Raw genomic sequence first — 26,713 nt, 5'->3', positions numbered from 1 at the left:
TTCTTTTCCCTCCTCAGGCCTCGGTTTGTCCGCCATACTTCGAAGTTTTGATTACAACCAGTACTTGAAGGTGCTGTTTTCGTATTTGGACCCAGTCCTTATCAATAAAGAGCGTAGCAGATTTGTGAGGTGTTGGCACGCAGAGACTGACGGTTGGGCAGCATCGACATTCCACAGTAACTGCGATGGGAGGGGACCCACAGTGACTATCATCAAAGTTAACAGTTATATCTTTGGTGGATACACTGACTTGTCCTGGACCAGCAGTGAGTAAAAATAAAGCAAACATCTCTAACTGTAGAACAGATAACAAATCGATTAGTTGTGGACTTTTCTTGTAGCAGTGAGTTCATCTTAGAAACAGAAAATATCACATTAACAACTGAGATACCAAAGTAGATTAACTCGTAAATAGCCTGAAAACGCGTTTGAAACGGGTTTTGACTTAAAGTCTTGTTTCGGATTTGATTTTTAATTAGAGTTTGGTTTTGATTTGATTTGATTCTGACAGCTCCATTTCGTGTCATTTCCCCGTGTTTCGCTGTATCCATTATTCATATTGGAGAGCTGAGACGAAGGATGTTTAATTAATGCTCTCTTTAGATCATATGTTGCCTTTGAACAACACTACGGACCATATCTCGAGAGCTTTTTTTGAAAAGTGAAAATATGCTCTCGAGTTCTTTGAAATTTTTTCTGACAAATTTAAGTGTTCGGTTCTAGCTCGGCAAATAAAAAAAATAATTTTTTTATGGTTATCATCATGTATTTTTTTCTCATTCGCATAGTTTCTAATGCTCCTAAATCTTTTCATTTTAGGTCCCTGTGCTTCTTCTTCAGCCAGCAAAGCTTTTGTTTTCTCTCTTTACAACGTCAAAGGATACAATCCTGTGAAGCTGACACAATACCAAAACCAGCAATACGCAATGCACAGATGTTCCTCCTACGGACCCATTTTTGGTGTGGGACGTGACATCATCATATATGACGACGCTATAAACAATCAACACTCTTATACTGAATGCGGCCAGACGTACAAAAACCCCACGGGTTATTCGGGTGAAAACTGTGGATTTTTCACAGGAAGTCGTCATTTTACTCCATCTGACATTGAGGTTTTTTTCGAAATAACAAACTAAACACTGAAAACTATGCTGTCTAAGTAAGTATTAAGTAAGTATTGTAACAATAGAGTTAATAGAGTTAGTGCCTCCTCACACAAGGCCCGGTCAACAGAACTTGCTCTGTATTCTCTCAGTGCTTAGTCGCTTATTTTCGTATTTAAAAAAAAGCGCTCTAATAGGTGGGAAATCAATAGTTTATTGTACCGATACATATAATTTTAGTTACAAAAGTAACAGACTGCACTTTCTATTCGTTTACTAGCGTGATAAACTACCCAATATGTTAGTAGAACACTCAAAATGTTCGTAGATTGTGATCTGTGAAAGAGTATTTACAAACTTTTCTCTCGTTCTTCCAACATCCTGTGTAGTTTGTTAAGCCAATGAACCGATAGAAAGAGCAGTCTGTTGTAAAAAGACAGCGCATTTTAGGCTGGCAAGGTTTAGGGCGCCTCCATTGGAACATCATGTTGTGGAGCATTCTAAATATCAGATCTTAGAAAAATGGAAATGTTACCAGTTAAGTAATGTCAATTTTTTTTAACTTCCTATAACTTAGATTATGTTATATGGGCATCATTTTAATCGTAAAGCAATAATTTTTTAGTGTTAAAATATATATTGTTGTAGCTTGGGTGTTGTACCGCAAGATAGAGGACTGCTCCTAGCGAAAGTGGCACTTGAGTAACTTCCCCGGGCCTCACTCGGTTACTCGTGATCGTGACACGTCCCCAGGCCTGATCAGAACAAAAATTGAACAGCGGGATGATCAGTTGTAGTAATTTCTGTCTTGTTACTTCAATTTCTGTCTCATGTCTCAGTTTCTGTTCTTATGATTTAAATGTTGTTCTCTTGGTCCAATTTTTGTTCTGATCTGTTGTGTTCTTAATTCTTAAATTCTCTTCAACCCGGGTTTTCTTTCATTTTTTTTGCCCATGAAAGGGGGTATAGGACACATCCGTTTTAAAAAAAGTTTGGTTGTTCCGTAAAGATCGAGGAATAAATTCGGCATTCTGGTGATATATAGACATACTGAATTATCCAAAAACGGGTAGTCTAGCCAAAAATCACTTTTGGTTTGTGGCGACACAAAGAGAGAGAAGTGTTCTTATAATTCAAATGTTGTTCTCTTGGTTCAGTTGTGGATCTGATGAGTGACTTTCAGCGTCAGCTAAATTCCTTTGCGTTTTTTTCTAAATTCTAAAATTCTCTTCTGTCGGTTTAGTTTCAGTTCTGATGAGAAGAAATGGAAATTGTTAGCTCTTTATAGCAGAATTTGAAAGAAAACATTGGCGCTGATCACCCCTCATAGTACAAAGCCGTGGTTGGATTTCATGTTCCTTCTTTCTCAATTCATACTATGCTTTACCATAACAAAAATCTAAAAGGAAATAACAAGAATATAATCATGCAACCCCAATATCAAGAACATGTCGCCCAAGGTTCAACTTCTTTTTTAATCTTATTTAATCATTAGGTTCGATTAGTCTGGTAGATTTTAACCAGTTAGAGGTGTAGCTAAAATCTTTAAACGTTTTTTTCTTAATGTCAGGGAATTAAAAAAAAAATAGTATGTAGTTTTAAGGGGGGTTAGAGGTGGATAGAGACATATAAAGTCAGTTCCAGTCTCCAAGACAGTAAAGACATGCGAAAGGGCGAGCAAACCACAAACGGCAGTTGTGGTTCTCAGGAAAACAGCTGAGCGCCATATTTCGCAGGCGATTCCAGAGCCTGCTACAGACTGAGAGATAAGGAGATTTGAGATTTGCTTTTAGCCTTACCTAGCCCCGATATTTAACATATGTTAAACTTACCACGAAAAAAAAACTTCAGTTTGTATAGAAACACTTTGTCGGACGGTTGATTCTTTTGAGATGTTATGTCATCCAGGAAGGAAGCCTTTTAACAAGGCTTATGAATGAAATTTCGACCTCACTTGTTCTTGATTTATCAAGCACGTCTGAACCTTAGGTCGATATCGAGTTATACAAAGAATTGCTCAAATATGATTTAAAACTTATTTGAACATCAACTTTATATCTGATCATAACTGTGCCTGTCAGGAATCAACTTTAATCCTTTGAATGTAGATAGAAAAATAAAAGTTCACCACTCGATTAATTTCATTGTGTTTTATTTCACCGTATTAAGACAACCTTCGGTCTCAGTTTTCAACGACTGATTGATGCACAATAGTATTAGAGCGATGAACCCAAAGTAAAATGTTCGCACGTGCACATCGCGCGCTAGATCTAACGAGTAGTTCCACCTTGGCAAAATTTCCCGTTGCTGGGCTTTTCCCGCGCTTTTGAGCACCTCCACATTTTCCCGCGCTTACTTACTGCTTTGTTCTTTCTCTCTCTTTTTCCCAATTTCAGCCATTCAATGTTTCCTCGCGCCAATCAACAGCTGTATATTTTCCCATGTTCGTCATTTATCACCTATTCCTTAGCAATCGTATTATTCTGCACTTGCGCTGTAGTAGCACGCCACTTTGCTTTACCAAAAATATGAGCTCGCGAAAGATTTTTTGTTTCCTGCTTTATGGCAGCCATTACACGCTAATTTCATACCATAACCGCCAAAGATTTATTATCATTGCGAAGATCAAACAAAACGAACGGATGCAGCTGAAAGAGTCGTAACTACCATAAAATCTGTTGATGTCATAGTTATCTGACTATGCAGTCTAAATAAGTACTGACTGAGTATAGTAACAATAAACTTACATCCTAGCATCATTATGCATATTCTCCATACTGTTTTCTATACATTTCCCTAGGTGCTCATAAGGAGAATTTGTTTATCAATCAATAGCCTCTTTATTTTTTTATGATCATTTGTTTTATTCTTATAACCTAAATGTGTGATTCCGAGGTGATAATGTGAGGAGTAATTTTATGCTGGTCACTCCTAGGGGTCAACAGAACTTTCTCTGTTTCTGCGATCTCATCACACCGCCGGTGAGATGAGATCCCAGAAACATCATAAAATTTGCGGAGGAAAGAGTGGCTCTTTCCTTCGATCTTTTTATATAATTAGCTGATTTAGCTCAGTTACCACGATTTTCGGTTTCTTAAAGTTGCAATTAGAGTGATCACCATAACTTTTTTTCACGGGAGAAGTTCGTTTTGCTCTTACTGGCAAGGAATTATTTTCTGAAATAAGCAACTTTACAATCATCCATACCGTGTTCAAGAGATCTGTTTATTAACAGAAGCAACAGCACACGAAATCATGGTAGTACTGCGCATACTTGAACTCTGTTGTCAAATAAAAAAATTTTTGCGCATTTGTCAAAAGAGAGAGAAAAAAAAATCTTAATTAAGGTTTTTGAACTGCAGGATTTCCGGTCCAAAGTTCAATCATCTGAATCAATGAGAAATTCTATACAACAACTTGGCTTGCCCCAAATAAGTAGACACTCTTGCAGGAACCTTCTGTAAAAGTTCAACTGACTGTGAACAGGAAAATATCAGCTGTCTAATTCTTCTTCAGAAATATTTCCAGCAATGAAACTTGTTTTACATGCCCGGGAATATAAAAATTGGAAACAAGTCTATTTTTAGCGTTTTTCCTAATAACATACGCACATTGAAGACGTCAGTAACACGACAAAAAATAATTAATTAATTTTCCATCAGTTTTGGTGTGTTTGGTTCGTAAGGAAGGTTTAGAATTAATTTTTGTTTTCAGATCAGAGACACTTTGAATTGAAATTTTGTATAAGCTACGCGTCCTGGAAAGCGTAAGGCAAACGCTATTAAACAAAGTAAATAGTATTTTCGATGACGGTTCGAGACCATTTTGTCAAAATGATCTCAAATCTCTATACTACTCAACATGTTATGGGAATAATTTGCCGAAATTATCTTGTGAAATAATTATCAGATATATATCACAAAAGAATTCTTACACATCCGGGATGTTTTAATTTCTTAGAAATCAAAGAATAACAACCAAGTTTGGGGTATAATTTTTATTTTAAAAAATATCTCAGATAATAGTATAGAATTAATTTCAGTAAAGAAATACACGATTAATTAGATGAAATAAAGTGTTAAATTTGTGATTAACAGATTAAAGAACGAGTGGTGAAAACTGAGCAATATTGTCCAGATATGAAAATTAAAAAGAAAAACAAAGAATTTTTTTGTGTGAAATGTGGTCAATTGATAGATATGAGCCAGACACAGAATTTAATAATTTTCATGAGAATATGTATAAATTTACGAGAAAATCTGTTTATTATATCATAAAAGTGATTTTTAGTGTAACAAAAAAATGTCAATTAACGACAAAAAATAAGCAGAAGGTATTGGAAAGATTTGAACTGATTGGCACGATCACCAGTGAAATGATTGATAGTACTCATAACAAAATCAAATTTATGTCTATGCCTCTAACAGAATTATCAAAGCGGTCGTCAACATTTTTTTTCATAGTTTGTTTTTATCAAATCGTTATTGTTAGAAATTGTCTTGTAGACATCAATAACATTTCCTTCTCTGTCTCCATTAAATATTCCCATATCAATATGTTATACAATTTTACGATTTTTGGATAGGAACCTGGCTGTAAACACCTCTATATAACATTCCACTTCTATTTTTTAGTTGTATCCTAAATTCAGATTGCACAGTTATAACTTTGAGATGAAAAGCATTGATATCAACCCATTTAGTAACGAATCAGTCGTGTCACGTGAATGCTACCTGCACGAACACCAAAACATCATACGTTTGCACTTTTCACCCCGGATACGTTGGAGATGGATGCGATTGCACAGGTACTTGATGCCTTTATTTTGTAATCATTTTAACCATCAAGACTTAATGGATAGGCTAACAGGACAGAACAACTTTTCCCTATTACAATTTTCTTTTTATGTTTATGATTTTACAGATCTCAACGAGTATAAGGGAAATCATATTCTTGTCACGTGAATGCTACATGCACGAACACCAACGGATCCTATGTTTGTGAATGCCACCCTGGGTTTAATGGAAATGGTCAAAACTGCACAGATGAATTTAATCTCTTTGCTATAATATTTAGAATACTCCTGTTAGAAGTTATTTTCTAACACACGGTGTTCAGTTGAAGGTTTTTTTACTCTTCTCTTCCTTACATACAACTTATTACCTCGGGACTAGCTCTGATCTCAAGATGAAAGTGTGGGTCATTGCTTATAAAGGTGATGCTTACTGACCTGTCAATCTCTAACCTTTCGTCATGCTTTTACACTTAATTAGCGGATCACGTTAAGCGACGCAGAGTGGAGTTCGCATACTAAGTAGGTACCTTCGAGATGTTTACGCTTTAAAAAATAATTTCTACTTTAAATTTCTTAGTCTTACGGTCAAGTTCGGGCAAAATAAAAACAAGATTGACAATATAAAAATTATAACAAAACTACCGACAGAATTAAAATCATATTTGAGGAGATATCGTAAGAGAGAATAATCCTCGAAGACTGTTACATAACGACAGAATAAACAAAAAATTCGGAGAAGAAAGGGCGTACCCAAGGTACCCCCCTTAAAAGAGCTACGTGCTATTCGTGTAAGTTACTTGATTATAAATTCAGTGCAGAGGATGAAAACTACTACATGTTTACTCCTCAAGTCACCTCTAAGAAGAAGAGGTGTCGAGCGTGCTAAATTATACCTGTAAGATAAGACCGCCAAAAGGAATAAGAAATGATCAACTGGCGTATTATAATTTTTGCTGAATGGCTTATGGTAATATATTATTTCCATTCATTTTCAACGTTTAAATAAGTAAAAAAAAACATCCATAACGAAAATTCTTGCTCGATGCCAATTTTGTCCTTTAACATTCCTGCTCGAATCTAACCTGAAGATGTTGGGATATACAGATAAACGTAGGTTGTAAACAACTTTTTTCACCATGTAAATCTCAGGCAATATGTAGTCTCTGGAATGCTAATATAAAAATGGAACTTTCTTTTTCACAGTTCCACACTGAAATTTTCCATTTCTTTTTCCTCTAGTAGAATAGTAACGACAAGCTTTGTATTCAAAATTATGCAAGTAATTCATTATTAAGACCCAGTAGGGCCTAGGGAAAAAACTCCGAAAGGCCTCTGCCTGATATTTCAATAGTATTAGCCTACTCCTCCATTCACTTTATTTTCATTCGTTTCCTATTTACAAGAGGAGACTTGAACACAAAACAAATGAGGCAAGTTTACTAACAACCTCAAAATCATGGTGGAATATTGTAAAATCTTAAGCGGTCTTCACAAAAGGAACTGATATCGGCTTGGTCATTTGTCAGCCTCGGCTTTTTGAACTGTATCAATAGACGGAGACTGTATAATTAATCTCATCACTGAAAAAAAGAGTGTTTAACTGTGCATAAATAACTCTTTCTCCGAGTGGACTATTTTCAGTTGAGTGTAAAAGAGAAAACTCGAAAGTTCATGTTTACCGTCATTGGAAAAAAGAGGGAAAAGAATAAGAAAGGCAAGAATAACAACAGCGGCAGCAACTACAATGACACTAAAACTGGTTGTAATGATTACAAATCGATCATTGAAGTCTTGTTTTGACTTTGCATCTCACTGGCTCAGCAGGGGTGGGGAGGGTTCCGATACACAACTAAAGAATAAAACCACTGCTCTCGTTAATAGTTAAGAATTGTAATTGATATCACTTTGAAATGCTTGGTTGCCATTTTCATGTTATGCAAGATATAATTCCCCAGAGTTACATGTTGCCTACTGTTTCTATGTGATGAAAATATTTCAGCTCGGTCTCACTTGACTCTGGATTGTTCTCACCAGATATACGAATCTCAATTTCAAAATAAATTCTATTTTTTACCAACTTTTCAATCTGTTACCATTACGATAAATAAGAGACGATCTTTGAGCTAGAAAACATTTATTGAAATAGCAGATAATTTGCATCATGAGGTTTTGTTTAAAACATGTTTTTGTACACCTACCATGAGATTACAGAATTATCTTATGATAAACAAGTTATTTTTTTTGGTTAAAAAAAAGGCACTTTGAAGAATTTTGCATAGGCTGTATTCAAGTATTAACTCATCAAAAAAAAAATACATATTTTTGGTAAACGTACAGAGCTATTGGGAATTATAGGTTTCACAAGAACAAGACTAAAAAACCGGCCAAGTTTTCTTTTTATATTAAATTAAATTTAATTTAATAATAAGTTCTTATATAGCGCATTAAAATTGAACTCTATGCGCTTTACAATTACAAATTAACAAAATTTCGATAAAAATCCTATACATGCAATTCGCTACTCTATCTAAACTAATGAATTATTACGTGTTATGCATATGTTTGACAACGTACGATATCAAATAATCTGGTGGCTTAATTTTTGAAAAGATAAGTTTTCAATAAGCGTTTAAAGGAGTCAACAGATTCGGCGTTTTTTATGCATTCAGGTAGTTGGTTCCACAAATACGGTGCTGCGTAGGAGAATGCTCTTTGCCCATACGTTTTAGTTCGAATTGTTGGGACCTCAAGTAGATTCATATTTGATGAACGGAGGTTTCGTGCTGGAATATATCGACTAAGAAGTTCAACAAGATAGGTTGGAGCCATGTCATTTAGTGCTTTGTATGTTATCAACAGTATCTTGAATTGAATTCGTTTTGTGACCGGGAGCCAATGAAGTTTCCTAAGTATAGGTGTTATACTGTCACTTGATTTGGCACCGACTAACAAGCGGGCAGCTGTGTTTTGGATCCGTTGGAATTTTTCGATGTCACAAATCGGTAGACCGTACAATAGGCTATTACAATAATCAAGTCTCGATGAGATAAAGGCGTGTATCAATCTTTCATTTTGCTGCGTCGAGAGGTATTTACGAACGCGACCAATATTTCTGATTGCTAGAGACGACGATTTACAGATGGAATTTATATGCGAGCGTAAGTTCATCACAGAATCAAGCATGACGCCTAGGTCTCGGACAGTATTAGATAAATTAATGATATCATCTCCAATATTGATATTACAGAAAGGAGGATTTTTTGAGAAGCGTGAGAGGAAATGAATGATTTCTGTTTTTGAAGGGTTGCACTGCAATCTGTTTTTCTTGGCCCACTCCATGATTGCATTAACACATGATTTCAATCTTTCCATGCCTAGCATTCTGTCAGAGGAGTTTATCTTTATGTAAAGTTGCGAATCATCGGCATATATCATACAGTTTAGGCCATGTTCAGCAACAATGTCTTCTGTAGGCGAGGTATACATTAGAAAGAGTAGTGGACCAAGTACTGATCCCTGGGGTACGCCGTAGGAGATATGTCGAGGCTTAGAGATGGAGTGTTTGATCTTCACTGACTGAACACGATGTTCTAGGTATGATTTGAACCATTTTAGTGCGATACCTCTAAATCCGAAACGTTTCTCCATTCTTTCAAGTAATATGTTATGGTCGATCGTGTCGAACGCAGCGGAAAGGTCTAGCAAAACAAGTACTACTTCTTCTTTTTGATCTACAGCTCTTAGGATGTCATTTGAGACTTTTATTAAAGCAGTTTCAGTGGAGTAGTATTTGCGGTATGCTGACTGCATCGCTGGAAATAACTGGTTCTCGGCCATAAATCTGTATATTTGATTTGCGACCACCCTTTCGATTGTTTTTGAGAGAAAAGATAGATTTGCAATCGGTCTGTAATTTGAGAGACAGTTCGGGTCCAATGAAGGCTTCTTTAAAGATGGACATACCAGGGATTGTTTTAACTGATCAGGAAATTCTCCGTTAGCCATGGAGGCGTTGATAATCTTGGTTATAATTGGCGTCAAGTGTGGAATTGACTTTAGAATTCGTGTTGGAATGGGATCCAGTTGACAAGACTTAGTTGGAGATTGAACAATAAGTTTGTGAACAATATCAGCAGATACAGGTTGAAAAGTTTGGAACGACGAGGTGACTGGATAATTGACGTTGATGTCGGGTGCTTGGGCAGTATGGGAGTCCAAATCCGATCTTATTTTCTCAATTTTTTTGATAAAAAAATCGTTGAACGTTTCGGTCAATGTATCCAATGAATCATTATTAGGGAGTGCAGCAATGTTCTTCGATAAGAATAGGCGAGATACCATCTTGAATAGTTGTGATTGGTCAGAGGAGCTGATCAGAGTCCGATAATAGTTTGTCTTTGTCGCTGTTAGAAGATCATTGTAGTGTTTGCAGGAATCAATAAATATTTCTTGGTGAATTTGAAGACCAGATGAAATATATCTTCTTTCATGACGACGTTTGTCTTGTTTAGCCTTACGAAGTTCATCAGTATACCAAGGAGAATGCGGTCGCAGAGTGACCCATCTCTCGCTCACAGGAGCATGTTGATCAAAGATAGACGAGAGATTAGTATTATATTGTGTAGTCAGCTCAGTTACACAAGACTGTGGATTAGTAATGAGATTAGATTCTTCGATGTCTTTGATCATACTAGCTAAATCGAGCCTTTTGGTGTTTCTGTGTTTAACATGTAGTGTAGAAGGTTTCGGTTTTGTACATTTCACCTTACAAGTAACCAAATTATGATCTGAAATATTGTCGGCTGATAGAATGCGAACATCCGTTATAACATTATTCTCTTCACGAGATAATATCAAGTCCAATGTGTGGCCCAGGCGATGAGTGGATCCAGATACATTTTGAATTAGATCAGTGGACTCAAGGAGATTTAGAAAGGAGGCAGCTTCAGGATTTGATAGATCATCAACATGGTAGTTAAAATCACCGGCAATTATAATGGGCTGCCTTGATAATGTAAGTTCTTCAAGAAAAGATGAGAATTCTTGCAAAAAGCTATTTCTAGTGTTGTTCTTTTTGCACAGAGGAGGGCGATAGAGAACAATTAAACGGAATGTCTCACTTTTGTTGGATATGCTCACATCTAAGTACTCAAATGAGCTTGTGTTCATGATGGAATTTTGCAGTACGGTATAACCATCTCGTATCAACAAAGCGACTCCGCCGCCCTTACGATTCCTTCTTGGTATGTGGTGGAGTTTAAAATGCGGAAGAATGTTGTTGATATCAGTAATAACATGGTTGTCATCTTTTTATATTAAAACAGTAGCTCATTGTGATCTTAGCCCAAAGAGAGACAAGTCCTGTTATTTATTTTGGTGCATCAGTATTGTTATTTCACTCAGCAAATTTTTTGAGGTTTTTTAAATCAAAATATGCAAATTTTTTTCACTATTTCTCAAAACAATGTTCTTCGTAATTTTCTTAATCTTTCGTCACTCATTTTTTTAAGCTCTTGGACAGCAGATTTCGCTAAAAAAGCAAAGAGGGTTTCTTTTAATTTGTACTTTAAGGATGCAAGACGCCTCTTCCTCAAACTGGTTAACTTGATAAAAATTTCTTGACTTGCGAACATATACACCCAATATTGTATCCAATGTTGTATCCCTTATTGTGATGTGAAAATACCGCGTACTTACGTGCAGAGTACACCGAATATCTAAGTACCCAAAGCCCCCAACCGAGCATTACGCAAGGCAGGGGTTAGAGGTTTTATAATTTTATACCAAACAGCTTATTGAAAGTGAGTATCACTCCTTTATCACGCTAATAGTTGCCTGGGGCGTGATTCTTTTCTCTTTGTACTCCTCAATATAGTACGCATGGTCCTCTATACTTGAAAAGTCGTTTAATTTTTTAATAATTACGGCTGATGAGAATTCTAGAGAGTCAAAGTGCCTTTCTTGTTAACCCAAAATTGCAAGCCTGACTCATTCCGCTGCAACAATTACTGTAAAACTATGCGCTTTCGAGACTGAAATAAACGGTGTATTTTAAATCTCGAATGCTAGACAGGAACAAGGAATTACTTACTAATAACATTTTTTCGAATGACTATTTTAACAAAGAGTCTTTTAAAAGCAGTATTAATTCCTCTCTATAAAGTCTGTAATAATCGTGTACTATTATCACCCGATCAAAAAATGATGATAATAATAATTATGATCCCACTTCATCAATATTTTAACTGTGCAATGTTTTGTAAATAGAACAAACTCTGTGTAATTTATGTGAGTCTCGGCCTGTGCCTCTGCACTTCATAAACAAAGTACTGGATATTACCCTATTGTGGGGGGATGTATGTGGGGTTTGACGCAAAGTAGAATCTTATACAATAATATGTCAGCATATTATGCTGAACTATTTACGAGCATCTGTTTTGAGCAGAAGTCGACATGTCCAAGGTTAACAACCCATAATAAATGATCATTGATTCTTATGACGTTTCCGGGAGCGAGGGGTTTTAAAGGAAATTGCTTGGAAAAGAGAATATCCTTCCTTTCTCGGTGAGATCGATTCCAGCTATCATTGTTATAGAAAAAAAAGAGGGGTTGTCTTAATTTGTTATTAAGAATTATTGCCGGTTATAATCGCAAGATTCTCGCTGTGTATTATAACATTTAAAATGTTTTCCAAGCCACCACGATAAGAAATAAAAACTACAATTAACATGGAGAACTACGCAGACACGAGGACTTGTCCTTCACCAACGCGACTGAAATTGTGTACTGTAGCTACAAACATAGTTAAAATATAAGAATATACACCATGCTTTTTATATTGAATAGTTTTAACTCCTCCTTCTTCGATTTTGAATGATATCGAAAAAACAAGCATTATTTTCTTTTTATTTTCATTTTTATTTCACACGGAATTCACTTAAAGACGAGTAGGGGTTATCTTCATTCATGTTTTAAGAATGGACGCCTTTTCTCTCATGAAATTTTAATGTGTTCATTCAATGAATCGTGCGTCCCTTTTTGTTCAAGTTAATGGAACTATTTCTCTTGATGATTCGTGTCCACGAAATAATTTATAACCAAACGATGATACAAAAATAAAGTATAACTGAATGAAATAAAAAAAGAAACCTGTGTAAAGGTTCGATGTGTGTAAAGTAAATAGTCTATTTAAACTGATAATTACTTCTTTATTGCGAAATAACTGTGTGCCTGTAAGGAACAAAAGAGAATTATTCCTTATTTTTAATTTACCTTTCAGAGTGCGTGCGATTCCCTTTATCATTACAGAGTCCTTTTTTATCTTTACGGCGGATGGCAAGTTTGAGAACGTAAGATATGTTTCTATTTACGCAAAGTAACATTCGAGACACTCATACTGCTACGAAAAGTTGCGATATTAATTTATAAATTTTATGCCGTTACAAGACTGTAAAAAAGCAGTGTGATATATTGGTAAGGATCAGACAGGAACAACAAATTAATTATTGATAAGAGTTTTTCACTTGACTACTGTGACTGCAGCTAAAAGTCTACAACAACAAATGCTAATGACAGTATTCTTTTTAATAAGTTTTGAATTTCTTACAGTAAAGGTGTTGCATCTTGAAAGGTAAGCCAGTTTTCTTTAACACTAGTGAACACTCGACGAATGGAAAACTACATTTGAACTATTTGGAACACACAACTTCTTCATTTTGAGAAAACAAAAAGGAGAAAACTTGTCAGAACGAATTCGATGCGATAATCCCTCGCATCTGAAGAAAGCTCAACTTGAAAGCGATTAGTTTTGAGTTTTACAGTCCTTGTATAGGATTTGCTTTTCCCTTTTTGCTGCTGACGGAAAATATGTTAAATTTGACTTGATATTTTTAATTCTCCAACTAACAGCGTAAGGATAATTTTTTAAATCGAAGGATTCAAAACAAGAGCTTTACATCACTTTTTTCAAACAATCTGACCAAAAAGGACATTTTAATTCATATTGGAAATTCTCTGTATTACATCTCGAATTTCACGTCCCAATGCAGCAATGTGAATATGGCAATAGTATTCTTCACAGGTGATAGGAAACCTTTTAATTATGGCAATATTTGCTAGTGAATGAAGAAGTTCAAATGGCGTTTCTTTTTATCTACTTTTTACAACTTTCTATGACTTCCTTTGTGGCGCAAAGTTGTGGAACACTTTCCTTTCCTTATTTTTACGCGAAAGAGATTTCATCAATTTGCCAATTTATAATCTGACTTAAAGTCAAAGCGGGAAAAAAAAAAAAAGAAGCAAGTCAACGTCTAGTAAACTCGCACAGCCACAAAACTGAAAAGCTTCTTTGATATCAGCTTAGATTTAGAATGCCTATTCGGTCTACCGTTTTATTGTCTCGCTGTTTAGAAGTGCTGTTTCACAGTATTTTTGTTTTCTGACATTTGTGGCGGTAAAATTGAGTGATTATCACAAAAAAACGAATTTTTGCCGGAAGGATCGCTTAAGTTTTCAAAAACAAGTAGGAGACTTACAAGGAATCCGGGTCTTAAATAATTGATTACTTTCAACAATTTGCAAAACAAAGCGTATGGACCTGACTAAGATGTAAAACTTCAGCTTCGTCTTTGAATTAGGGAGCTACACTAACATACAGACAAGAATCACCAGCAAAGAAACATTCTTGGAGAAAACGGTAGGAAATAATTTTGTTTACGCGCGTGCGTAAATAAGGATTTTGTTCTCAGCGGCTCAATAGGACTTAAATAGGGCTAGCACGAGCGCTATTTTATAATTCCTTATTTATGGAAGTTTATGTAGGTTTTATCACGCGGTACTTAACGTTTTATTTCAATCTTTTTTGTAACCTTACTTGCATGTAAGGATAACCTGAAAATTCTTTATTAATGAGTTCAAAAAACAATTTCACGATGTCCCCACTTTGCAGCTTGAAAAGTTTAGTAAGTCCGGCTGGTAAAATAGAGCGAGCATCAAGAATAAAACGAATTTTTGCCGGAAGGATCGTAAAAGTTTTCAAAAACAAGTAGGAGACAACAAGAACTCCGAGTCTTGAATAACTGATTAGTATGAACAATTCTTAAACAAAACAAAGCGTATGGATCTGACTAAAATTATGTCATGCAGGATGAATTATGTCAATTTTGCAGTCCGCAAAAATGAAACGAAGTATTTCGGCTTCTTTTCAAGTTCTATGCCTTGCTTTACTGGAAATTGCAACTCGAAAATCAAGCCCGAAATCCGACTCAAAATCCTAACTTGAAGAAGCTTTGAGGTTTGCTCACAAGTAGAATTTCGAGTTCGTATTACGACCTCCAGTCGCCAACAATCGGTTTTCGATCGCTGTTCAAGTGGTAACGGACAAACTCCAAATTCTAACTCGTTAACAGCTCCTTACGAACAATCCTTACTAATACAGCTCTAACCAGCCTTTCTCCATAATTTATTTCATATTGCATTTCCTGACCACAATGCAAATCAAGCTAATGGTTAAAAACCGCAAATATCGAATGACTAAATAAGTTTTGGCATCAAAGAAACATCCCTTTTCTCAAATTTGAGGTCCAGTTTGATAAATATGCATGACTTTTCTGTGCTTGTAATCCTTAAAAAATAAACTTATGAAAATAAAGTCAAATTACAAAGATAGAAGCATGCATGTTGATCGTAAACTCACGAAAAGCCAGTCTACAGATGAAAAAGAAGTGTAGGGCAAGTTTTAGCTTAGCAGATTATTTGCCTTTTCTTTTCAGGGAACGTTTTTTCCCAAACATGCGTCGAGAGAAAACGGCCAAAAAGGTCTTGTACGCAGTAGGGCTGTTGATCAAAACCGTGCTGTTATGCTGTACAGTTGCACAGCAATGGGAGGCTACGGGCCAGCCGGAAGTTTCCAAATTTGGGATGATGCTACAACGCCACATCTTCAAGAGGATCACGGGGGCTGGTCTTTCAGATGTGTGCTTGCGGGGATGCTATGCTGACGTCAGATGTCAAAGTTTCAACTACGTCTTTACGCAAGACATTTGTGAACTGAGTAACCGAACCAAGGAGGCCAGACCAGAGGATTATGTTCCGAACCCTGAGAGATTTTACTTTAAGCGAGATTACAAACGAGGTTTGTAAAATTTTTTACTGTCTTCTTCCCTTTAAAGACATTTTCAGAGCGCAGAATTTCAACCCAAAATTAATAAATTGTGTCACATCACTTCCCTTTATTGCCTTAAGTCAAGTCGCCCTCAAATTGAGTGTTCACACCCCCAAGATGAACATCAAATCTTGCTTACTTGGAATACTATGCCACTATGATTGCTATTTCTTTCAGTCCCTCTCGGTTCCATTCCTGAGCTGCCTGCGGAGACTTGCCAGGAAATCAAAATGAGCGAAGGAGGACAAGCGGTCAGCGGCAAATACTGGTTTCACTCGATTGTACCCGAGAGGACTGTTCTGGCTCCTTGTGACATGAAAACCGAAGGTGGATTCAAGCGTTTATCAATTCACATCTTCTACAGACAAAAGTCGGTTAACCACGAGCAAAAACGTTGACAGAGATGTTATGGGTAGACTGCAACCACCTGACCCCCCCTCTCCCCATCCCAATATTCATAGGGTGAAATGAGAAAATAAAGCAAAACAAAACAAAATAAAAATAGTAAGATATCTGACGGAAACAAAGCTATGAAGGAATGCTATAATCTCTCTTAAACTGATCAATTTGAGAACAAGTCAAATAGAATGAAAAAATTTCTTTTTTGACACAGAGATAATCATTCAATAGCAAATTGCTATCACAACTTTATAGTGACGAAATTTAACGAATAGGGAAGGGGAAATTTTGCTTCCTGATGGGGTCGTACAAAGCAAAAATTTGGCTCCCGCCGGAAGCAATTGGCGAATACCCTCCTTTTTGCTTTTAAACTAACCGCAGACTATTCCGTTTTTTCAGACGTGGACGAGTGTAATTCGACCATTCCCGTGTGTGACGTTAACGCTGAGTGCGTGAACACCATCGGTTCTCACAGTTGCTCGTGCAAAGCTGGTTTTACTAGAAACGGAAAAAAGTGTGTCGGTAAGTTAGTGAAATGACTTTCACTATTGCCTGAAGCAAGTCATTTTAAAACAAAGCAAAACCAAAACAATCCCGGCTTAATCTGGACACTCGATTAAAACAAATTGCTTAAATAACCGATTGGAATTATTTCCCACACCATGTCACGTTCAATTGCTTATACGGCGAGACGCTTTCGCCAATAACAGTCATTTTCGATCGACTGTTGCTCTTGAGTTCAAGCCATTTAGTTTTTTATACATTTTCTCAGATGTCGACGAATGTGCCAATAAATCGCATGACTGTGACGTCAATGCCTACTGCAACAATACCGTTGGTTCCTATCGATGCACTTGCAATTCCTGGTACCAAGGAAACGGAACAAGCTGCTATTTTGGTGAGTTTAACTAACATTGAGATACGAGTGACCTCAGTTTGTTATGATACTCGTATTTCGCCTTCTCTATCTTTCTGTATCGTCATATGAAGCTTACAATTTGGGAAAATATATTTTTTTTAACATGAGTCGGTCCTGAATCGAGACCAAGATGGAATTCGTCCTGAAAACGGGCTGCATTATGACCCCTTACTCCTTAGCACCAGTACAGATATTCTCCTCGCTGTTCTCTATGCATACCGTGTGGTGCTGCCAAGGGAATTTGTTTGACAATCAACAGCTTTATAACTTGATGATTATTTTCTTTATTCCCATGATTCTGATGTTTGGTTCGGCAGTAATACGGTGAGGAGAAGTTAAATGCCAAACCCTCTTAGGGGTTAAAGGGTCGAAGAATACGTCTCACTTGGCGCCTAACTTACCATCCCCCCCCCTTAAAAAAAAACAGTTTCATTGATCTTTACAGTTTGTTGCTTACAACTATGTCGAACTTTCTATCTTGATCAGCCAAATCACTCAGAACTTTTTCCATAGTCAAAAAAGCTGCAGAAATGTTAACGTGAGTTTTTTTGACTAATTGAAAGTTTCAAAATGCGATTAATTTTAGTAGCCATTATTCTCTTTGGTAATTCCTCAATAGGCAGATACAACAACAGGATAATAGTACCCAATGTAAATAAGATCCTTACCACCTGTTAATAAGGTCGGACAGCACTTGCTACGGTACCAGCTACTTTTTCGTGAGTTTAACTAACACTGAGGCACGAGCGACCTCAGTTTGTTTCCTCGCATTTCGCATTCTCTATCTTTCTTCACTGTCATATGAAGCTTATAATTCTTTGGAAATTAGTTGTCAAATATATATATATTTTTTAACATGAGTCGGTCCTGAATCGAGACCAAGACCCTAGGCAAGACGGAATTCATACATACCGTATGGTACTGTCAAGGAAATTTGTTTGACAATCAAGAGCTTCATAGCTTGGTGATTATTTTCTTTATTCCCATAATTCTGATGTTTGGTTCGGCAGTAATACGGTGAGGAGAAATTAAATACGAATCCTTTGAACTTTCTATGTTGATCAACCTTAATTCTTAATTTTTCATTCTTATCACGTTTTTATCGCGTGATTTCCGCTAATTCTAAGAAAACATTAGTTGGTGCAAATAACGAGGCGAGATATGATCAGAAGTACTGGGTTTAGTAATCTGGAATGTCATAAAAACACGCTTTCATCGGGTAAACACGTCTATAAGGGAGACAGGGTTTCCATAAGAGCACCTCCCAGTTCACACGGGGTTGGAAAGGCAAGTTGTGTCTTAGATCGATGTGCGTCACACAACGGTTGTCACGCTGTAATTCGTAAAAACGAAAAAGCAAGTTGTAGACATTACCACCACCAAGATGACGAATTCAACATGACGCCAAATCTTCAAGGTAGGGCGATCCTTATTTTTTCTCCCTTTTTCGGTTTTTCGTATAGGTGGCCTTAATAATTCCGTTATTCTTACCAGCCTCGACTACAACAACTACACAGGTAAGCTGCTTTCTTACCTAGAGCCAGTCCTCCTGAGTTCAAAATGGAGCAGGTTTGTGAAGTGTTGGCATGCTAAGACAGAAGGCTGGGCAGCATCGACATTCCACAGCAACTGTGATGGGAGGGGACCCACAGTGTCAATCATCAAAGTGAACGATTACATATTTGGTGGATACACCGATGTATCATGGAGCAGTAAGTAGACTTTGGTCATTAATTTTTTTTTTGGTGCAAAGTTTGAAAGATTTAGAAGGGAAAATAATTAACTTTGAAAGGTAATGAATCTAGCTTGGTGTCTAAAACAGAAAAATACAATGTCCCCTAAAGGGTGTTTCTTGAAATTCTTGGTAAAGTTACGGGCCCAAAGCCATGTCTTAAGATAGAAATCTAAGCAATAGTTGTTTGAACCGTTTCTCAAAAAACCGATCCACTTTTGTTTCGTCTCATGACATTCTCATTGTTTGAATTTCAAAACTATCCATAACTCAATCTTGAATGTAAAAAACAACTTTTTGGGGCTGGTCCCAGATCGTTCACCTGTCTAATCTTTGGATGCATCTCTGCATCTCCCTTTTAATCAACATTCTAGGTACCTGTGATTGGTCTTACGCCACCAAGGCCTTTTTATTCTCACTTAATGAGTGTCGCAGAGCCAAAACCAAGTTCATTAAAACGGGCCAATCAAAACATAGGACAAGAACAAAAGCTGCGCGAGGCGAGAGAAAAAAAACGCGATATACCATGTCACACTTGGTATAAGAATGATTGACGTATCTCAGGACCTGCACCAGAAGCCCCACTCTCTCCCCCCCCCCTCCCCCCCCTTTAGGATCTCTTGATGCGTGGTAACGTTTCTGTAGGGCTCCGCTATGACCCTTCAAAGTGCTCTCGTTAATAAGACTTTAGTAAGGGTTAGTTAACCGCCATGACGAGTTTATAGAAGCTTCAAAATTCGCTGCAGCTGTACCCACCTTCATTAACTTACACTTGTCATCCATTCGTAGATCATCCCACTTCTCTTTTTTGAGAGACCTCAAGGAATCGTAGGATGGTCTAACAATTGACTAATAGAACTTACATTTACTATGTTCATACAACGCCACCCATAATATAGGTTCATGTTGGAACTCACATGCTTGGAAAGCCTTTGTCTTCTCCCTCAGATCAACAACATCAAAGGACCGATCCATTTTGTTTTGTATCTTGATTTTCTTATCGTTTGAATTAAGAAACTATTCATAACTCGATCTTAAATGTAAAAACGGTTCTGTTCCCTGATCCTATACCTGTCTAATCTTTGAATGTATCTCTGCATTTCCATTTTAATCAACATTATAGGTTCCTGTTTTTGGTCTTACGCCACCAAAGCCTTTTTATTCTCATTTAACAACATCAAAGGATACAATCCTGTGAAGCTGACACAATACCGAAACCAGCAATACGCAATGTTCACATGTTCCAATTACGGACCCACTTTTGGTTGGGGACATGACATCCACATACGTGACGACGCTGTAAACAATCAGTACTCTTTTACTGAATGCGGCGAGACTTACTCCAACCCCACGGGTTATTCGGGTGTAAACTGTGGATTTTTCACGGGAAGTCGTCAGTTTACTCCATCTGACATTGAAGTTTTCTTCGAAATAGGTAAGTTGTTGTACAGAAGCACTTAGAACCCTGTCGTAAATATACGATGAATAAATATATAAACTCTATAATCCTTTGCAACGGTCAGGGATTCTAAAAGCGCATGTGCTGAACCATATTCAGCAGCGAAATACTATTGAGGTTATTGTGGCAGCAGTGGTCAGTGAACTGTATCTTAGTTCCGGCGTAGCAGTGCACATCAGGTAAATCAGGGAAAAAATTGATCTAGATGCCATGTTTTGCCATGACATTGAATCGCTGAGTCGGGCTGAAGCAGACAGTTCAACCCAGCTAAACTGAACTTTTGGTTTTCGGTTTTCGTTTCCCAGTTTTATACGCACTTGAGAAAATGTGTTCTCGTGAAATTTAATTGATATGTTTTCAAAATAAATGCACAGGAAAATATTGAGTTAAAATGGGAACACATGGTTAGCACCCCGCCTTGTGAATAAGAACATCTGGAGCTCTGATTTTTGTTAAATACTCTCATGGTTATGAAAGAAGAAAAAACATCTTTCTCTATTCTAGAATGTCAGTTATTATAATTTTCATTCGAGTTTCTTTTTCGCACACAGGTAGCCTTGGTGCATCTATTATACTTGGAAGCCTGGACCCCAATAAATACTTGGGAAAGCTGATTTCGTTTTTAGACCCAGTTCTTCCCGTTACATCCCGTACTGACTTTGTTAGGTGTTGGCATGCTAAGACTGACGGCTGGGCGGCATCGACATTCCACAGCAACTGCGATGGGAGGGGACCCACAGTGACAATCGTCAAAGTGAACGAGTACATATTTGGTGGATATACTGATGTGTCCTGGAGCGGAGGCAGGAATATCAATTTTTTTTAAGTGAAAATAAGACAATTATATAGGATCAACTATCGTTCCTTTTGGGATTCAAGGGGGAGGGGAGAGGGTGCTGAAGGAAATTTGAATGATGCTTCTCTGATAAGAGCGCTTAGCCTTTATTATTTTATATTAGTTTTTTGGCCATCAAGATTTCTTCGCACCAATATTGTCTATAGAAATGTTTCCTATTTGATACATATACAGAACAACATTACATCCTAACACGTCTAGTAATGACAACACTTAGAACAGAAGGATCTTTTCCTTTAAAGGAGAACTGAAGCCAAAAATTGAGTTAATTTCTTTCGATAGCCAAAGTAACGAAATTCTCGATTTCAGGCGTTATTTGTGCTGAATGTGTCTTACCTTGGAGAAATATTTCTTTAAAGTTTGTATTTTCGCGCTATTTCGGCTTTCAAACCGTGGGCACCAATTTTAAATCAGCGGTCTTCCAAATGAGCCTGTGACGTATGTTACGGGGATCACTTTAGATCGTGTTATCGTTCAGCTAAATTTTAATACAAATTGCTTCTTCGTCGACCCTTCGTCATGAGCGGAATAGAACCATTTCAGTTCGAACCAGTATATCAGCCTGGAGAAGAACCACATTTATTGAAAAGGTCATAGACAGGCCTACACAGACTCCCCTGTGTGGTTTTATGTTTGCGACGCAAAAGCCTTTAATTAAAGCTTCGCTCTGACGAGTATGTCTTTGAGCGATTTACCTCTTTTGTATGATATAATCGGAGGCGTTTTGTAAATTGTTTTCAGCAGTGGCTGATTTTGGATGAGGTTCCATTCTTGCATCAGTATTTGTTTTAAATTTTTAACCCCTGGGTGGTATGCTGTCACAAAAGGCAATATTTTGCCTTTAGTTTTTTTGGTTTGTTTTTTAAGTGTCGACTGCCTTGCGGCAAACGAGACCTCAGATAACGTTTTTTCAATTAGGCTTTTTGGGTAACCACGTGCTTCAAGTCGTGTTTTGAAGTTACACATGGCCTCCTGGAAATTTCTTTCCGAGGAGTTTGTTCTTAGAAGTCTGATAGCTTCTCCTTTAATAAAGCCTTTCTTAACACCTGGCGGGTGGCAAGATGAATAGTGTGTATATTGAAAGGTCTTGGTCGGTTTGTAGACTGATTTTTCAGAGATGACACTGTTGTACTTTTCAACATGTTTATTATCACTCTGAAAGCGTGTACATATAAGATCTTTCAGCTCTGAAAGCTGATTTTCTATTTTGTCTATCCTGTCGACATCAGTATTTACAGTGTTCCTCAAGGGCGAACGTGATCTTTCACGTGTATTTACATTGTATTGTGATCGAGACTTGGCAATATTAGCGTTTTCAAGTTTGTTCTTGTGACTAACAAGTCTACGCTGATGGAAGCGGACTAGGGCGCTAACGTATTGTTCTTCGGCGTGACTTTTAATAGCGCTTATTTCCTGTCGAAAGGTTTCGTCAGGCGTGACGTTTGCCTTCGCCTTGTATTGAAGCGACTTAGGGCAAGTCTTTTGTTGTAAGTGTCTCTCCAGTTTTAAAATGGAGGTTTCAGTTTTTTGCTTCTTGAACTGGATAGCGCTGATGGTGTCTTCATGTTTCCTCTTCCTTGGCTGCCGCGTGGAGCGGCTATTCCTCGGAAGGTTTTCTTTTTGACGGCTTTCTTTTTGAAGGCGTAGACCTTCGTTGCTGCGTTGTTTGGCTAATGCAGCTTTATGCCTTGGCTCGAGTTGTGATGCTGGAGGGCTATCCTCCGGGTCCGATTCTAGGTTCGGATCAGTGTACGTTAATTCCATCGCCTCGTCCAGATTTGGACGGTAGTCTGGCGTTTTTGGTGGCCGCAATGGTGTTTCAAAAGCTGACATCTTTTTCAGGTAAAACTGAAAGTGAAGTATATCGTCTAGCAGGACCGGCGGTTTCGATTCTTAAAGAATCTCTTCAGCTGCTTTGTTAAGTCAGGCTGTGTTAATCAGGGACAGGCGGAGAAATTCTCAATTCCAATCCCGCCAAAAAGGGTGGAAAACCATCCTTTTATACTTGGTTTATCTGCGGTTAGGATCAACGGTGTTCCATTTTCATTGGTTCTCTCTGGAAAGAGAGTAACCAATCATGTGTTGGTATTTTCGATCCGCGCTTTTTCATCTCTGAAAAATCAGTCTACAAACCGACCAAGACCTTTCAATATACACACTATTCATCTTGCCACCCGCCAGGTGTTAAGAAAGGCTTTATTAAAGGAGAAGCTATCAGACTTCTAAGAACAAACTCCTCGGAAAGAAATTTCCAGGAGGCCATGTGTAACTTCAAAACACGACTTGAAGCACGTGGTTACCCAAAAAGCCTAATTGAAAAAACGTTATCTGAGGTCTCGTTTGCCGCAAGGCAGTCGACACTTAAAAAACAAACCAAAAAAACTAAAGGCAAAATATTGCCTTTTGTGACAGCATACCACCCAGGGGTTAAAAAATTTAAAACAAATACTGATGCAAGAATGGAACCTCATCCAAAATCAGCCACTGCTGAAAACAATTTACAAAACGCCTCCGATTATATCATACAAAAGAGGTAAATCGCTCAAAGACATACTCGTCAGAGCGAAGCTTTAATTAAAGACTTTTGCGTCGCAAACGTAAAACCACACAGGGGAGTCTGTGTAGGCCTGTCTATGACCTTTTCAAAATGTTTACTCGCTTCTCTTCAGAATAACTCCTCAAATCTTCCATAATTGTTTTTGGTACTCGTTTCAATACCTAAACTAGTGAAATATCTCCCTCCCTTTCACAAATCTCTGGTCTGAAAAAAAAAAAAACTCCCCGTCTAGCTCATGATAGAAATGAACTCCCCACCCCTCTCCTTCCTCAGGGGGTTTATGTTTTCTTTCAGCTTTTTAATGTACGACTACATTGTTCTTCTACTTCAGCTGGTTCTTGCGCAGGTCATTCCTACGCCAGTAAAGCTTTCATCTTCTCTCTCTATAACGTCAAAGGATACAACCCCGTAAAGTTGACACAATACCGACATCAGCAATATGCAATGTACAGATGTAATACGTATGGACCCACCTTTGGAGATGGGTGTGGTCATGATATCTACATATCCGACGGCTCTGGAAACAACCAAAACTCCTACACTAGATGCGGTTGCACGTACTCGACACCCTCAGGGTACTCAACTGGTGACTGTGGTTTTTTTACAGGGGGGTCTTACTTCTCTCCAACGAACGTCGAAGTCTTCTATGAAGCAGGTAATCAAGAAAAACACCCCTTTCCGAGGATAAATACTTAGTATGGCCTGTGACAAAATCGAATCGTGTATTTTAGAAATATTCTCAGAAAGTTGTGATGCTAGAGTACAGATAGCTTACTTTTTTGTCATTTCAAAGGAATGTGTAAGCTTGTAAAGTCTTTTTCGCAGCATTCATTTGAGTTCGTCACACAATAAGTGCACAGGGAAATAGTGAGTTTAAATGGGATCATATGGTTAGCACCTCGTCCTGTCCAATAAGAAGATCTGGGGCTCTAATTTTTGTGAAAAACTCCCACGGTTGTGAATTTCAAAGAAGAAATAACATCTTTCTATATTCTAGAACGTCTGTTATTGCAATTTACATTCGAGTTTCTTTTACGCACACAGGTGGCCTTGGTGCATCTATTATACTTAGAGGCCTGGACCCCAATAAATACTTGGGAAAGCTGATTTCGTTTTTAGACCCAGTTCTTCCCACTGCATCCCGTACTGACTTTGTTAGGTGTTGGCATGCGAAGACTGACGGCTGGGCAGCATCGACATTCCACAGCAACTGCGATGGGAGAGGCCCTACAGTGACAATCATCAAAGTGAACGATTACATATTTGGTGGATACACTGATGCGTCCTGGAGCGAAGGCAGGCATACCAAATTTTTAAGTTGGGACAAGACAAGTTCATTCCTTTTAGGATTTAAGCGAGGGGGGGGGGGGGAAGAGGGTGCTGGAGGAAATATTAAACGATGCTCCTTTGATACTAGCTCTAAGCCTTTATTTTTTCATATTAGTGTTTTGGCCATCAAGATTTCTTCACACCAGTGTCGTCTATAGAAATGTTTTCTATGTGATACACCTGCAGAACAACATTACATCCTAAAACATTTGCTTCAAGTCTCAAAAATATTTATTCGCTTTTCTCCAAAGTAACCCCTAAAATCTTCCATAATTGTTTTTGGTACTCGTTTCTATACCAAACTAGTAAAATATCTCCCTCCCTTTCACAAATCTCTAGTCTGAGAAAAAACTCTTCGTCTAGCTCATGGTGGAAAATAAACTCCCCACCCCTCTCCTTCCACTGGGGGTTTATGTTTTCTTTCAGCTTTTTAATGTACGACTATATTGTTCTTCTATTTCAGCTGGTTCTTGCGCTTATTCCTACGCCAGTAAAGCTTTCATCTTCTCTCTCTATAACGTTAAAGGATACAATCCCGTAAAGTTGACACAATACCGAAATCAGCAATATGCAATGTACAGATGTAATTCGTATGGACCCATCTTTGGGGTTGGGTGTGGTCATGATATCTACATACCCGACGACTCTGGAAACAACCAGAACTCCTACACTAGATGCGGTTGTACGTACACGAAACCCTCAGGGTACTCAACTGGTGACTGTGGTTTTTTTACAGGGGGGTCTCATTTCTCTCCAACGGATGTCGAAGTATTCTATGAAGCAGGTAATCAAGAAAAACACCCCTTTCCGAGGATAAATACTGTAAGGGTCTGTAGAAAATCAAATCGCGTATTGTAGAAATATTCTCAGAAAGTTGTGTTGCTAGATTACGGAAAGCCTACTTTTTTGTCATTTTATGAGGGTATGTGTAGGCTTATAAAGTCCTTTTGTAGTATTCATTTAAGTTCGTCACGCAACGTCTTGTCTGAGTTGCCGCGGGGGTTTGTGGGTATTACATTAAACGAAATTGTTTGGGCCACTTGAAAGAACGGCTGAGTTAACAAAAACATTTCAGACATGTTTTGATGCTACTCTGGCTCAAAGATTTTAATGAATGTAACCGAGATGTTACAATTCACAGACCCAATCTTTCGACGCTCCTGTCTAGTGCATTCATCAGGGATGATGATGAAGACACTAGACAGGAGTGTTGAAACGTTGGGTCTATGAATTGTAACTTTTCGGTTACATTCATTAAATCTTTAAACCAGAGTAGCATCAAACCATGTCTGATTGTCCACCTTATTGCTTTGTGAACTTTAAAAAAATGTCATTCTCTCTGCCGCCTAAAATGCCGCCTGGTAGACGGGCTGGGAATTTTCTAGCTTTCCGGATCAGT

At 37.7% G+C, this 26,713-nt stretch overlaps 3 protein-coding genes across 3 annotated transcripts in view; all 3 read left to right on the top strand.

Annotated features, from left to right (window-relative positions):
* Positions 1-26,713, top strand: part of LOC136277817 (uncharacterized) — a 30,603-nt gene that overhangs the window by 2,629 nt on the left and 1,261 nt on the right. The gene's annotated exons all lie outside the window — the stretch shown is intronic.
* On the top strand, positions 15,691-17,374 carry LOC136277782 (epidermal growth factor-like protein 6). Its single transcript, XM_066160480.1, has 4 exons — positions 15,691-16,033; positions 16,241-16,390; positions 16,862-16,984; positions 17,235-17,374. Exons 1-4 carry the CDS (start codon positions 15,691-15,693, stop codon positions 17,372-17,374), a joined length of 756 nt encoding a protein of 251 aa, XP_066016577.1.
* Positions 18,543-26,528, top strand: LOC136277781 (uncharacterized). Its single transcript, XM_066160479.1, has 8 exons — positions 18,543-18,798; positions 18,845-19,093; positions 20,237-20,548; positions 21,124-21,368; positions 24,304-24,640; positions 25,030-25,281; positions 25,778-26,098; positions 26,419-26,528. The coding sequence occupies exons 1-8, from the start codon at positions 18,543-18,545 to the stop codon at positions 26,526-26,528; spliced, it is 2,082 nt and encodes a 693-aa protein (XP_066016576.1).

The sequence above is a fragment of the Pocillopora verrucosa genome, chromosome 13 (genome assembly GCF_036669915.1).
Source record: "Pocillopora verrucosa isolate sample1 chromosome 13, ASM3666991v2, whole genome shotgun sequence".
Lineage (NCBI taxonomy): Eukaryota > Metazoa > Cnidaria > Anthozoa > Scleractinia > Pocilloporidae > Pocillopora > Pocillopora verrucosa.
The sequence above is the reverse complement of the archived record's forward strand: the minus strand, read 5'-3'. Positions and strand labels throughout refer to the sequence as shown.